A 15,793-nucleotide genomic window follows, 5' to 3' on the forward strand; every position below is an offset into this window, starting at 1 on the left:
GCTTGTTTTGCTGACTGCTGAATGCAACGATCTCGCTTAATACTGCACCAATGTCAAAGATTGTTGTCCCATCAGTCACCTAGACACAAAAACATAGGAAAATAGGGTCCAGTTTTAAAAAAGTGAGTTACCCTTTAACTGGCATAAACTATTACTGTGACCCTTGAAAAAGCCACCAAGGACCTTTGGAATCTGCTGAAACTGGATATTTGCCCGTGTGTTAGGGAGGGAAGATTAACTGAGCCAGAGACTTGACATCTGAGTCAAATTGTCACAGTCAGGGAGCTCTGAAGAAGCCTCAGAGCCAAAACACCATGTCGAGCCTTTACCCTGTTCTCCTACATTTGCATTGGATGGACCACTTTAGTGCCAACAGGCATCAGCCAGCCCGACAGTGAAAATCTATAATGATGGAATTTTCAACCCTTATCATCCACATTTGTTGGACAGAAATTAATTGGATCAAAATGTCTGTTCCGAAGGAGGACAAATTCACTGGAAGGCAAAACAGCGGCTGCTAAAGCATAAAAAAAGTGTGATTTTCAAGAAAGTTTGATTTGTTCAACACTATTTTCACAAATTGTACTATTGTGATCTAATCTACTCTACACACAAATATCTAAATAAAATAGAATAGAATCCAAAGCCTTGTATTAGCTGTAAATGGTGTAAGTCTATGAAGCAGGTTTTTAAAAAACAGTTTGCTGTATGACACCTTCATTACATCTCCGATGTGTCACTAACAATAGAACAGAAGCTGGAAAAAAAGTTGTGGCTATTTCTGTTCCTGCTTTTCTTTTTTGATCCTTTTATCTAGTGCATCCTTTTATTTGCTTGACATCTTTTTTTTTTATTTTTTATTTGGTCTGGAAATAAGATGTTTATCGACTTTTCTTTCCACCTGCACAGATCTTTTTTAGCATTACTTTGTTTTCTGTTACTTATTTATTCCATATATCTGTCATTATTATGCAAATAAACATGCACTAAGCGATCTTTTTATTTTAAAATGAATTTATAATTCACACATTTTGGCTTGATAACCATTTAGTTAGACCTATCCAGAGGGATTTACAGTGTGCTGGTTTCAAAGGCACAGGACACATGGCTGGTGATGAGTCCGATCAGTGGTTTGATATTTCTGTGCTGAACGGTTGCTGTACACAGTAGAGCTGCAGAGACAGAGGAGATGCACAGCAGAAAACGTGTGGCATCATAAAGCTCGCAGTCGTTCTTTTATGTAAAGTAACTGTAATGTCACACTCTGCTCACAATGTCGTCATCACTGACATATTGCTTTATGTTTTGCCTCGTATGAAATCATGAGAGACATGTAGCTACATCGATTTTCTTGTATGAGAAGAATTATAAGAAAAAGTGACACACTTGAGTGGGGCTGGGTATCGTTCAAATTTTTTTCGGTACCAATACCGTGACTTTGATGGCAGCGGTTCCTGAACGATACTGGTTCCTGAACAATACTTTTTTCGATAAAAATTCTATAAAAATCCATTTTAACAAAAAGAAATTACATTACGCATCACGGCACAAATCTTCATTCATTTTTCAGCTCCCGTCTCTGTGCGTAACAAAGTTTTTCCTGTGTCTCTATGGCAAGTAACGTTAGACAGCCAATCACCAGCTTTATTAGATCTTGGTAGAAGCATGCTGCATGCTTATTGGCTCCCTGACGCTGATGAGATTTACTCTTTAGGTGTTGAAATTTGGTATTGAAAGATGTGGCATTTTTCGATACTCGATACTAGGAGACAACTCAGTCGGTGCCTAAAAAGTATTGAATTCGGGACCCAGCCCTACATACGAGCAAGTTTATTCAGGTTGTGTTGAAGCTAACCCTAGAAGAACGATGCCCTTTGTGTTTGTGTAGTCTATATCACTCTTTTTCGGCCGGATGTCCGTCACCTTCCTCTTTCTATGTGCTGGCATTCTAAACTCTGGTGGATTTGTGAGGACTATGGTTAACTGCTCCTCAGATCTCTGCAGGGTAAATCCAGACAGCTAGCTAGACTATCTGTCCAATCTGAGTTTTCTGTCGCATGACTAAAACTACTTTTGAACGTACACACGTTCCACCAAAACAAGTTCCTTCCGAGGCTATTTTGCAGCGGCACTTTGGCTCCGTCAGGCGCTTAGCACCGCCCAAGACGATTGTGATTGGTTTAAAGAAATGCCAATAAACCAGAGCACGTTTTTCTACCATCCCAGAATGCTGTGTGGACTTGCCAGGCCCTCCTCCACAACGCTGTGGAGGAAGGTCTGGCAATGCAATGTTGAAGCTGACCTTAGAAGAAGGATCCCCTTTGTGTTTGTGTGACTGAGCGTGTGGGTTGACTAACTGCTCTCATGCAAATATTACTGTATGCCAATTTTCTTTTTACATCTCCATCTGTGTGTGTATGAATTTGTGTGTTTCCAGCAGTGGTCTCTGTGTGGTTTGGGTGAGTTGCTGTGGTTCAGCCTGTAGTCGTGCTGCAGTATGTTGTTGTTGATGCCGAGTGTGACCGTTGTGCTGCTCCTCAGGCTGCTGAAGGGCACGGCGTATCACTGGGACCTGATGCTCTCTGGGCTCATTAACATACTGATGTCGGTGCTGGGGTTGCCCTGGATGCACGCCGCCTTCCCGCACTCCACCCTCCATGTGCGCCAGCTGGCTTTCGTGGAGCAGCGCGTGGAGGGGGGCCACCTTTATGAGACGTGAGTTTCCCGCCCCTTCACCGCCGCTGCTAATCAGACGCTTAATTAAAGGTCGTCCTCAGAGCATGCAGGACTGGTAATTCTGTGTTGCAGGCTAACTGTATCCTGCTCTTTCCTGATTGCATGATTACTATGTAACTAACTATTTTCTCTCCGGGTGGAAGAGGGGAGCAGGGTTTTAAGAGATAAGATGATTAGGTTCATCATTACGGCCATATAGATATGTGCAAAGGTATAGTTAGCGTATATTCAGGATTAGAACTGTGATAAAGAAGGCATAGGGCACAATTTTAGCAGGAGCTTTAATTAGAGATATTGATTGAAGAAAATTATGTAGAACTTAATGTTCCAAATTTACATATCTGATTGTCTATGAACATTTGCGAAAGTGGTTATTAACAGCAGTGGTTCTAAACCTTTCCCATGTGTCAACATTAAAAAAACTAAAATACTAAAAGTAACTAAGCTCACTTACAGTATATGGCACCTTTGAGCAGGACCTTGTGGAAGTGCTCCACAATAAAAAAAATAAAAATAAAGCAGGAGACATAAAATTCCCAACAACAGAAATAGAAATGAATGAAAATTACACAAAGACGAGTCTAAACAGGTGGATATTTATCTGATCTGTCCTTTAGTTTAAGCCTGATAAAAGAAGCAATGTCTTGAAACATGCAACCCCTCGAATATGAGTTGTTCAACCAAATACACATTTTTTCTTCTAAGATTGTTTAATTTGAATAATTTTCCAAGGCCTGAAGAGGTCAAGAAAGGTCAAGAAAAAGACAAGAATGCTTAGAGGAAGAATAGACTTTTTCTTGTCTGTCCCACTAATTATCTTGCGACCTCTCAGACGTATTTAATGAAATCTTGGCTTCACCCTTCTTTGGACAGGATAAGTGGAGGGATTGGTGTTTAAATGATACTGTGTGCAATACATAAGACAAGACAAAACCTAATTCTACATTTCATCATGAAAAACTACTGATTGGTCAGCTTAGATTGCACTGCCCTTCACAACATTACACCTATCAGAGGGCAGAGGGCATTTAAAGCACAGCCACACACACAGCAACGCGCGCGCGCACACACACACACACACACACACACACACGTACACAGGATGTTTTTTATTGTGTGGGATCAAAGTCAGTTACAATCTCTGTTCCCTCTTTATTAGCTTAAGTACACAAGAAACAAGGTTGGTGTAAATAGATGTTACAAAATCAGGGTATAGCATTACTTTGTTCACAGTCCAAGATTAGAAAAATGTACTGTATATATTTCCCTCAAACTCCTAAGTGGTTTTTGGTCTGGAAAATTGAGGAAAAGCTGCAGGAACGCTGATAAGAAAATCCTGAAAAAAATGTTGTCTGTTGCATTGTATAAAACAATTGTGTGCTCTCCAGTAACCATTCAACTGTGTCTATTATTGTGTGTGTGTGTGTGTGTGTGCGTGTGCGCGCGTGTGTTCTCAGTATCGTCCAGGTGAAAGAGACCCGGCTGACGTCTCTGACTGCCAACATCTTCATCGGAGTGTCAGTGCTGCTGCTGCCTCTCCCGCTGCAATGGATCCCCAAACCGGTCCTGTACGGCCTCTTCCTCTACATCGCCCTCACCTCCATCGACGGAAACCAGATGTGCGACCGCATGGCTCTACTCCTCAAGGAGCAGGTGAGAGAAAGTGTTTGTGTGTGTGTGTGTGTGTGTGTGTAATGTAAATATTTACCTTGCATGAGAACAAGGAGAGATCCATTGTACCAGGTTGTAGCACAATTGCTATTTTAGAAAATTGCGTGCGTGTGTGTGTCTGTGTCTGTCTGTGTGTTTGTGTGTGTGAGTGAGTGTGTGAGACCATATGTCGATTGCAGGGCTCTGCAGATCAAACGGTTGACTGGGTGCCCGGTGCTGTAGGGCCACATCTGAGTCAAATCATATTTGCAAATATGATTTTTTCGTGTGTGTTTTCATCTACTCAGAATACTTTACAGATAGTAAATTAACATTGTTGTTCTCGTGTGGTATCAGCCACAGAAAGATGCTTTCTGTCACCCGTCTTACTTCCTGCTGAACCTCACGTCACATTAAAATATAAAACCATATATTACCAAAATGTTTTTTTTTTTTCAAAAAGGAAATCAACAAGAATCTATTTTCTTATGTCTCATCTCCTGTGTGTCCGATTTAACCTTGCTACTGGAAGCAAGACTTTCTCCTTAACTGTACACTTCACACACTGGCGCCTCCAAATGGCAGTGAGAGGTAACTGTTACCTCACATTAAAAATGTAATATCCCCCCTCCCCTCGGAAATGTATTTTGCTTATAGTTACTTCACTTGGATGTTTGAGCTTCACTGTGCAGAATGATGTACGTGCGGAGTTTCACTCAAAGTAACAAGAAGTAGATGACAAGATCAAAATCCCTGCTTTAACATAAAATCCTGACGACACGTGATTTTGTTTCAGGAGACACATTTACAGGCCTCCACTGTGGAGTCTTGAGTCTCTACGTTCCAGATAAGTCATGTTTCCAAAATGATTGCAGGCGGTAAGCAAGATTGGGAAACAGTTTTATTGACAGAGGTATGTAGTCATTTTTGATTGCTGTTAAGGTTCATACCCAAGGGTGTAACTTTGGGTTCAACATTGGGGGGGTTGAGATCTCCATCTATCTTGCGAGGCCGTTTGTTTCATCATTGAGGGAACAATTTCTAACCGGGGGTTCTTGGCGTGCATGCTATAAATACACTTTATAAGAAAACATCAACTGAAAGCCAAATGCTATTTATGATTTAAAAGCCGCTGTGCACTTCTTATAGTTGTGTGGGCCGTCCACTTCCCTGAGTCATTTCTTTGAGGACAGCAGGAGACCCAAGGACAGCGAGGAGAAGAACCTCGGGGTAGATTGTTTTTTAATCTGTCCTGATCCTCTCACCTCCTGCAGACGTCTTACCCGCCCACCCACTATATCCGCAAAGTTCCCCAGAGGAAGATCCACTACTTCACCTTCCTGCAGATGATGCAGCTGCTGGTACTCTGCACGTTTGGCATGTACCCCATACCGTACATGAAGATGATCTTCCCTCTGTTCATGGTCATGCTAATTCCAATCAGGTACGACCCCGGCCGCTTTTGTCCCAGAAAATGAGTTTTCCTCAAGTACTTTAAACCAGGCTGCCTCTCAGCAGCCCACACATTAACAAGTGCTGTGTCTGACCTGAATCTGTCTCTGGGCGAATCTGTGGATGTGTTTCTATTGGTACAGGCATTATGCAACATGACACCACACAAATTGCAACAACAACTCTGTCAACAGATCTAGTCTCATAAAGGTCTCCTCTATAACATATAAAAAGTCCTAAGAGATCCAAGTGGTGGAAAGTATTGAAAAATACTGACATCCCTGATGCCACAATTTCCCATTGCAGCCCCATCGCAGGGGAGACACTACAGGTGAATAAGGAAAATATTTAGACCAACAGATATTACCACGAAACTTCCCCAGTTGATTACTTACATTAAGACAAGATTTTTTTGTATTACAAGCAAGCAAGCAAGAAAAGGCCAAACTAATAAGATTTAATATTTTAGCATGACATGTCTATGGGGTTTGCCATTCTGAGTACCGTTTCGGTGGTGAGCAACACAGACACAGGCGACACCCCCTAGCGTTATGGCGGTGAAATGCACCGCGCTGCAAAGCAACCCTAATGCAGAACTCCGAAAGGGTCACGACGCCATAGGAGCTACGGCGTGGAGTTGACGCAGAATCAGAAGTGTCTGACAACATTATGGAAAGGATCCCTACAGAGAGAGAGCTTTTTTAAAGAGTAAGATCCTTTTTTGCTTCCACCACTTGGATCTCTTAGACTTGTTATATGCTATTGAGAAGACAGTTATTATCAGTTGAAAGAGTTTTTGTTGCAATTTGTGTTGAGATTCACCCCTTTTTTTCTCACAAAATGCTTGCACTACATAACCACATATCTTTCTAAACAATACCTTCTGTGTGGAATAAAGTTGACATTTCTAGTTTTCTTGATTAATCTTAATTTAATTTTTCAATTGATTTCCTTTGTGTCTAATGTGTTTCTTTTTGGAAACATCTGGCTGTCGAGATACAAATGTTTTGTGCCGCAGTGCATCTGCACAAAACAAAATGTGTGGAAAACAGTGGCTGCAGCACTGACAGCAGATGGGTGTTGTGCATTATAGATGTTATTTGTAAATTCACAGAATAATTTACCGCACTCCTTGACTTGGAATATATTCAATAAAAAATGATTTTTTTTCATTTGGAAAAAAGCAAGTCAACTTTATTTACCCAGTACTTAGTATTACTTACTAGTATTTTCCTATTTTTGTGATGATTTGATTTTTTTGCAGGTCTGTGAAGCACCTTTGTGACTAAGGGACTTAGGGTTTTTTTTTTGTTTTTTTTTAAAGCAAATGATGTTTTGTTAGTTTGTTTTTTCAGAGCACCATACCCAAGTTTACTGAAAGACACTGGTTGGGCTTCATTTCCACACCCTTACATTACATACCATTATTAAAGTCCAAATCTAGTATGCAAGCCTGATCCAGTGGTGACATCACACTAGGCCTGCACGATATTGGAAAAACCTTACATTGCGATATTTTTTTCCCCTGCGATAAATATATATATTTTTACAAGGGGACATAAATAGCCCTATTTAGAAATACTAAATCATTCTCAACTACTGGGGTGATTTTGTAGGGGAGTGCATCTACAAAGAAAATAAAAATGAAAAAGGAAATATTCTTATGTGAACCAGTCTTTGTTGAACTTTAATGCTTTACAAAAACCAAAGCAAGTTAGCTCTGTGATTACTCTTCTGAAGAGATTTTGGAGAGGGAAATTGGGAAGAAATACACTGGTTGACTGACATGACACCATTGTATTCATATAACATCAATCCAGGCTAAAGTGAATGATATTAATAATGCATGCATGTTGCTTCCTCTAAATTTGAGGTTGTGGTCGACTAGCGGGGCCTGCTTTGGTTGTTTGATAAATTGATCAACATTGATTGTGATTGGTGGTTTGCTGTGCATGCAGAGCCTGCATGTCACACTCTTCAACAAACTGTGTATCCAACAACACTTAAATCAGTGTAAATGACGTTATATCAGAAACAGACTGCTGTTGTAGATTAGTGTTATGTTTCCAGTGTCGCAGCTCCGAACCATAACGTTAGTTGGGACAGACCCATTGTTTCTTTAGGCTAACTATGTTAGCTTTAGCCTGGCTGGTAGCAGCTTTCTGCGGTGAAAAATGGCTGGGAGATGTCGTGATTACGTTGCATTAATTAGGTGATTTAGTTTGTCTTTGCAGCGAACATAAAACACTGACTGCTGTATCTTCACTACCCATGGAAAAGCATGTGCATCATTGTGTACGGTACTTTTCTACACACAGGAGAGCCTCACTTCCGATAACAACCCCATGGAAAAGGAGAACGGTGAAAGTTTACTTTTTTATCAAGCAGCAAAGAAGTTGTAGCGTCAACATCGCAACGTCCTGCGATGTGACTATCGCGCATGTGCACATCGCGATGTAGACGATGAAATAAAATATCGTGCAGCCCTACATCACACCAACTGGCAGTTCAGAATGGCTTGTTCAATGATGTCACAGTGTCACAAAGCTAAATGTATCAAAAGCACTCAAATAATACTTCTAACTGCAAAATCCACCCCGAGACTAGACAACTGCTGTTTATAGTAGTCTTTATGTCTTATTAAAGTGCTCATATTATGCTCATTTTCAGGTATTTATAGGTTGTACCAGAATAGGTTTATGTGGTTTAATTTTCAAAAAACACCATATTTTTGTTGTACTGCACATTGCTGCAGCTCCTCTTTTCACCCTGTGTGTTGAGCTCTCTGTTTTAGCTACAGAGTGAGAAATCTCACTTCTGTTCCATCTTTGTTGGGAGTCGCACATGCGCAGTAAGTACTGCTAGCCAGTCAGTTGCAGAGTATGAGGGAGTGCCATGCTAGCAGCTGTGTTACAAAGTGACCACGTTTGTCTCTGAAGTAAAGGCTGGACTACAATAGAGCTGTTTGGAGCAGTTTGTGAACAGTGTTTTCTGTTGGAGATGGTAAGTCCCTTTGGGGGGGGACTTTGGGCTTTTTCACTTTGTAAACCTATAACATGCACAAAAAGATATATAACACAATAAAGGAAAGGGAAAAAGCCAAAAAGCATAATATGAGCAATTTAAGGCTAACTCTTTTGTTATTTAAACCTTTTCGGGTAGATGCTAGATCGGATCCGCTAGAAGTGTCGACATCAAAGAACGTGCCTTGTGGCCCGCCTTATTCTCCCTTTGATTGGCTTACCCTGTTATTGAATCACCTTACCCTAACCAATCCCCACTCCTCATGCCTAAATCTAACAACATCGACATCCGGATCCGATCTAGCATGTATCACCTTTTCGGGGCACTTGAAGACTGCAGCAAAATGTCCAGACAACGTTGACATATTAACTTATACATTTGCTATTGGTTATGGCTAAATGCTCCACTATGTTCACCAGCTAGTGTCTGCCTGTATCTGTGTGCTGTTTGCTGCTGGGCAGGTAGTGTACAGTGGCTAGAAACACCTGCGTCGTGAAACGCTAATCACAACAAAAAGACTGAACCAAACCAGTTAACCAAAACAATCAGCTTGTTCACATGCTCTGTAGAGCTGAGGGGGACATGCAGAGTCGGGTGATTTTTCTGTCACTACAAGAAAAAGACTTTATTAATCCTGCAAGGGGAAACTACATTTTTATACTCTGTTGGTGTTACACATTACACACAGGCCCGAAATACACACACGTGCACAAACAGGACCTTATACATGCACTAACGGACAGATGTCAGAGTGAGGGAGCTGCCCAGTAAAGGGGCCCCAAGCAGTTGGGGGTTCGGTGCCTTGCTCGAGGGCACCTTGGCAGTGCCCACAATCCGTACTTCGTCCGTACGGGGACTTGAACCAAGTCCCTACCGACTGAGCTACTGCCACTAAGCAGCACCTTTCACATACATTTAGTCATTTCATCCATATACAATGGGTGATTAGAGCAGCTTTAGTGCAGCCATCATCATGTACAGTTTGCCCTAGTCTGTATCCACGATGTTCCACTTCCGGGATTGCTCCGTTGCCGCCGGAAATTCCCCCGGATATCACTCTTTTCGGCCGGATGTCCGTCACCTTCCTCTTTCTAAACTCTGGTGGATTTGTGAGGACTATGGTTAACTGCTCCTCAGATCTCTGCAGGGTAAATCCAGACAGCTAGCTAGACTATCTGTCCAATCAGAGTTTTCTGTTGCACAACTAAAACAACTTTTGAACGTACACATGTTCCACCAAAACAAGTTCCTTCCGAGGCTATTTTGCAGCAGTACCAAGGCTCTGTCCAGCACTTAGCGCCACCCAAGACGATTGTGATTGGTTTAAAGAAATGCCAATAAACCAGAGCACATTTTTCTCCCATCCCAGAATGCTGTGTGGACTAGCCAGACCCTCTGGATCTGGAAGGTCTGGCAAAGCGAGACTAAGTTTGCCCTAATGCCGTTTGTGCTGCCTCAACAGCAGCAGTTGTAATTCTGCTGCATTAAAAAGAAAAATCATTTAATGTCAACTTGAAGATTTTACCTTTAAGTGTATCATTTTGTAGTTGATATACAGTATATGTGGCATGTTCCCACCCAGATCTCTAGTGCCATACTTCCATCAGCCACCACTGTATCGTTGATTCCATCTGTTGTTCCCTGGTACTGCTGAGAAGGAAGTGATAAATCTGGTCTGATAACATCTGACATTCTGATGGTTTGCTGGTTTGTTTCCTCCAGTTTTCTTTCTCAGTGCCGGTCTAACAAATAACGACTTACATGGATTTTGTGTGCTCTGTGTTTAGGAACAACGTGCTTCCTCATATCATTGAGGCCAAATACTTGGACATAATGGATGCCCAACACATGTAGCCACAGATGGAGACAAGTTCTGGATCCACCAAAAAAGTAGGGGTCTGGAATTAAGAAAATGAAAAGAAATGAGGATTAAAAAACAACAAGATATTTTTCAATGCAACACTGTACGGAAGTAAAGAGGAGAATAACCGATTGTTTGGATTTTTGTATCCGATAAGAACATTCTTACAGGTGAAGCACTGGAAATGTGGGAAGTCGCGTGAGAAAGAGAGATGAGAGCTGTTGGAAATATTTCCAAACATGGACAGACAGCATCTCTCTGAGGGAAAGTTCTACCGAAGATCAGGAGCATCCAGAACTCCCTGTTTCACCTCCGTTTGACCCCCGTCAGCTTGTTCAGTGCCATATATATACCTCCACGTTCTCCTCTCACGCCATATCAATATGATTACAATATCCTTACTGAAGTGTATTCATCTGTGTGTTAAGCTAAAAAAGTACTCACTTATACTGTGTAAGTAATTAAAAATGCTGCCAGTGTACATTGTAGAGTACGTAGAAAGGTGTAATGGCACAATGTAAGTATGAACAATATCTTTTTTTGACACTTTGCACTCACATTGTGTTTTTACACTGTCATTCGGGGAAATATTGCATACTTACACTGTGTTAAGTACTTAAATACTTTTTTTCTGTGGGTGAATTAGCTGGTAAGAACACTGCATTTAAAGGTGGAATTCCGGCCAATTTTTACCTGAATCTTGATTGCTATATATCTCCGAGTACTGTCGATAGGGGGGGAAAAAACGAGCAAAAGGGGTGCTAGCAAACTGGAGTTGCTGCAGTTACGTCCAGAGATCCCAGTTTGTTAAAATGCCAGTTGTCGGGGGATGTTCTAAAGAGTGCCTTTGTGCCTCTTAACGGACACAAAATGCAATTAAAATGTCTGTGCAACATGAACAGGGCCCTTGCGTGACAACAAGATGCGTTTTCAACTCAGACATTGTGAAGAAACCGTTTAAATTCAAAGTTTGTACTGTCACCTGTCTCGATCCTGTCGGTAGCTAGCTGCCCGACTGACATCTTCGCTTCTGCTTTCTCTCCCGTCGGTAAACAGTAGTGTGCAGATCGGAGCGTAGTGTGTGAAGAGTGAAGATCGGAGGTGTTCACAATGTATGTTGATCTACTGTGGAAAAGAAATGGTTCCTGTTTGTTTACCATTTCCTGCAACAACTGAATTCCAACGGGACTTCAGCGCGAGACTACAGCTAGCCTTTAGTAACGCTATTACTGTGCAAGCCACAGGCATCATTTGGAAATAAACTTCAAGTTTTCGTCGCAAAGGCATGACCTGTCCTCTGGAGGACATAGCCAGACCACCGGCACTCCGTGGATCGTTGTCGGCAGCGGCAGGAGACGAAGGCGGCGGGAGAGAAAGCAGAAGCGAGGATGCTGGTCGGGCCTGTTAGCCCGGCTAACTCACCACCGCCAACAGGTGACAGTATAAAATTGAATTTAAACGGTTTCTTCACAGTGTCTGAGTTGAAAACGCATCTTGTTGTCACGTAAGGGCCCTGTTCATGTTGCACAGACATTTTAATTGCATATGTGTCTGTTAAGAGGCACAAAGGCATTCTTTATAAGATGCCCCGACAACTGACATTTTAGCTAACAAGCAGCAACTCCAGTTTGCTAGCACCCATTTTGCTCGTTTTTTTTTCCTATCGACAGTACTCGGAGATCTATAGCGATCAAGATTCAGGTAAAAATCGGCCGGAATTCTCCTTTAAGCCACTGCAAAGTAAACCTGTACTTTTTGTAATTCTGTCATCGTGCAGTGTTAAAACCTTTACATTCCTGCACCTTTTAGCTGTGATGCCCCTTTTTCTACGAAGGACTCTTGTGCCCGTGCATATTTAGTTTCTAAGTCATTCCAGCAAATGTCAGTGTTCATTAACCAGGCAAAGGAGTGTGTGTGTTTGTGTGTGTACATTACTAGTCTGTCCTTCATCTAGCTTACTGCCAGCTCTTTAGAGAAGCTCATTTTTAAGGTGTTTAATTTACTCAACCAAATAAAAAAATAAAAAAAAACATTCCACAGGTATATATTACATACATATTACAATTATTTAGAACGACAGCACAAACCAAATCATATAGTGAAATCTTTATCAAATTATGAATATATTAGAATATATTATGGCAATATACAAAACAGATTTTTAGGTTAAATTCAAATACAATATTTATTTATCATGATGACAGTTTATCTTTTAAGTACCAAATGAGAATTGTATATGTTTATCCCGAACTGGAAAGTGGTTTGTAATTGTCTGTTTGCTCCTTTACATTCCACAGTTACTGATTCTTGTGTTTGGAGTGTCTCGTCTTACATCTGGCTTTGCCGCAGTGTTTACATATCAAAATCCCTTCCAGCTCCATGGCAAAGTCCAACACAGTTCTGGTGCATTGCTAGTAAAGATGGAAGTCAGGTAAAGGTAAAAAAAATATAAAAAAAATAATAAAATAAAGATAAAGAAAGCGTTTGTGAGCTTTGGATTCAACAAAATGCATCTCATTTTTATTTTTGTGAACAAGTATTAAAAGATGAGTTCTAGAATAATCTGGTTTTGTTTTATATTTAGATGTTATGATTAGATCAATGCTTGCAAATGTTGTCATGTAACAATCCAGATGTCTGGAAAGATTATCTTGTTATCTACAGTACAAAAAGAACAAAACAAAAAAAGAAAATTTCTAAGCGAGCGCTGGTTTGCTTAAAGCATGACTCATCTGGGTTTTTGATACAATGTGATGCCAATGGACATGTATCCTACGATTACAAAAAAGTAGCAAGTCGAAACAGTAACTTCTCTATAAACCGAATGCAACGCTCAATATTCAGCAATACTGTGTATAAAAAAAAAAACAGAACTTCACTGGTGACATTCGAGTTTCACAGCGAAGGCAGCCAAAAAGACAGGCCAGCTGTATTTTTAAGACACAAACTTTTTTCAGTCCATCCTACAGGCAGGTATAAAAACTGCTCTGTGCCGATTCAAATATTGCACACATCAAGGAGTAGAAGGAGAAAAAAGCATGCCTGTCAACAAGGCTTTCTCAGTGCTGGATTTTATTACGGTTTACAGTACTTGCTTTTCCAATATCCAAATGGCAGCTCCCTCATGCAGTTCTGTTCAACTTTGTCTTACAGATGTGAGAAAGATGTCCAATTTAAACAGATGTCTCATGCCGAGATAGCAAGGCATGAAAGGGAAGCTCTGGGGAATTTGCATAATCTCTGGATTAAGGCTTAAAACAGCACTGGTGAGAGAGGAGAGAGATTGTGAGGTATGAAGTGATATGTACAGTTTGCAATGCAAAGTTTAGTTTTTATCAAGTATCCATTATAATCCATGGCATGGTATTAGTTTCTAACTTTGGGCCGAGTACAGAGATTTAACCATTCTTCTTATGTGACAGTAGTGTTGTCCCTTGATATCTGCTCTGTACTGATGATTTTGGAATAGCAGCAAACTTCTCTCAGAGGACTAAACATTGGATTCAGAGTGATAGACATTTGTGAAACCTTGACTCCCTTCCTCCTAATTGAATTTGTTTGAAATTGCGTACTGTGGTGTTTTTCCTTTCCTTTTCCTGAATTCATATAACCTACTTTTTCTAATCATGAATGTAAGATGTGTGGGTTTTTATATAGCATACTAATTTAGGTGTCAAACAGAATCTGTAATTTTTTGTCAAAAAGATCAGCTATATGTAAAAATGAGAAAAAAATGGTTATAAGACAGAATGTGTTGGTTTACTATAGTGTGTGTGTGTGTGTGTGTGTATATATATATATATATACACACACACACATATATACTGTACACTGAAAAAGAGACTATCTCAAGCTGTTTGCCAAATAAAAAGTAGTAGTGATGTAAATATGTGTGTGCGTGTGTGTATTGACCACAAAAAATTCTCTGAATAACTGTCCAGATGTTGAGAATGTTGATGTGTATATTAATAGCCTTTAGAGGAGGATTCAGGACAGATATTTGACCCCCTTGACTAACACTTTGTTCCATTATAAGGTATCACAAAAGGTTGAGATGTACATTTACGCAGTGAATTTGCAGGACACAAATCTGTTGTGGAGCTGTTAAACAAGACCATCTCTTTATGTAAAAAAAAAAATAACACTTTGTTTCAAGCAAGTGTAACCCCAAATGGAACTAGCACTGGGCCTCGAACCTTTAAACCTTTTTGGTACCAGCCAAAATGGTGTGTGGTATCTAGTATCAAATACTTTATAATTTAATGAAACAATGTTTTATTCTAGACAAATGTGTTTATATATCCCAAAGTAGAGAGGACACAACAGAGAACATAGGATGGACAGGGAACATTTCCCATTAAAAACACATGGCTCTATTGGTGAAGACTGGTTGAAGTGGCTGCCCCAGTTCTAAGGTGATGTCCCTCCCAAAGCTGAAATGACAACTGCACTCTTTGTTGTGCACAACACAAATATCAAAATCTAATTTGAAGATTGACCGAGCAAATGTCCAGCTCTCTGGAGAATTAACCCTTTTCTTAATGTATTTACTTTACTTAACTCTTACCTCTTGCACCACCCTCAGGCCAAAATATCAACTTTGCACACAATAAATCTCATAATCCAGCTGATATGAATGTTGTGATCATTGCTGAGCTCAGTCATGCTCCCAAAGGGATGAACCTTTTCAATTTGACTGACCCCATAGCTTTTCCTCTGGCGTCACCCTCAGGACAAACTTTAGAGTTGCAGCTCCACCACTCTGAAAATCATCAGGATGCATTGTGGTATTTTTTAGATCTTACACAGAAACAAGCCCCACAAAAAAACATGTGACAAACGGGCAGAGGTGGAATATAACTCCACTGCATTTCCTCTAGTACTGTACTTAAGTACAATTCTGAGGTTATTGGGTCTCTTTTGTTTTACATGCTACTTTATACTCCACTACATTTCAGAGGGAAATCTTTTACTTTTTATTGCACTACATTTATCTGGCAACTTTAGTTACTAGTTACTTTACAAATTAAGTAAAGCATGTATGAAAAGTTTGACTATAAGAGCAACCGA

The 15,793-nt window shown here is 40.5% G+C and overlaps 1 protein-coding gene across 8 annotated transcripts in view; it reads left to right on the top strand.

Moving 5' to 3' along the window:
- The window catches only part of slc4a11 (solute carrier family 4 member 11), a 142,665-nt gene extending 128,055 nt beyond the window's left edge, over positions 1 to 14,610 (top strand). For 4 of the 8 annotated variants that reach the window (XM_078276759.1, XM_078276762.1, XM_078276763.1 and 1 more), the window contains exons 17-20: positions 2,542 to 2,715; positions 4,194 to 4,389; positions 5,661 to 5,830; positions 10,650 to 13,285. In XM_078276759.1, the coding sequence (XP_078132885.1) occupies positions 2,542 to 2,715; positions 4,194 to 4,389; positions 5,661 to 5,830; positions 10,650 to 10,716 (607 nt within the window). In that variant the 3' untranslated portion in view covers positions 10,717 to 13,285. Of the gene's footprint in view, positions 1 to 2,541; positions 2,716 to 4,193; positions 4,390 to 5,660; positions 5,831 to 10,649; positions 13,286 to 13,876 lie in introns of those variants that run through there. The other 4 variants (XR_013503607.1, XR_013503606.1, XM_078276760.1 and 1 more) reach the window with 4 other exon arrangements.
- The last annotated feature ends 1,183 nt before the right edge of the window (positions 14,611 to 15,793 follow it).

This window comes from Sander vitreus, chromosome 20 (assembly GCF_031162955.1).
Source record: "Sander vitreus isolate 19-12246 chromosome 20, sanVit1, whole genome shotgun sequence".
In the NCBI taxonomy this organism is placed as follows: Eukaryota; Metazoa; Chordata; class Actinopteri; order Perciformes; family Percidae; genus Sander; species Sander vitreus.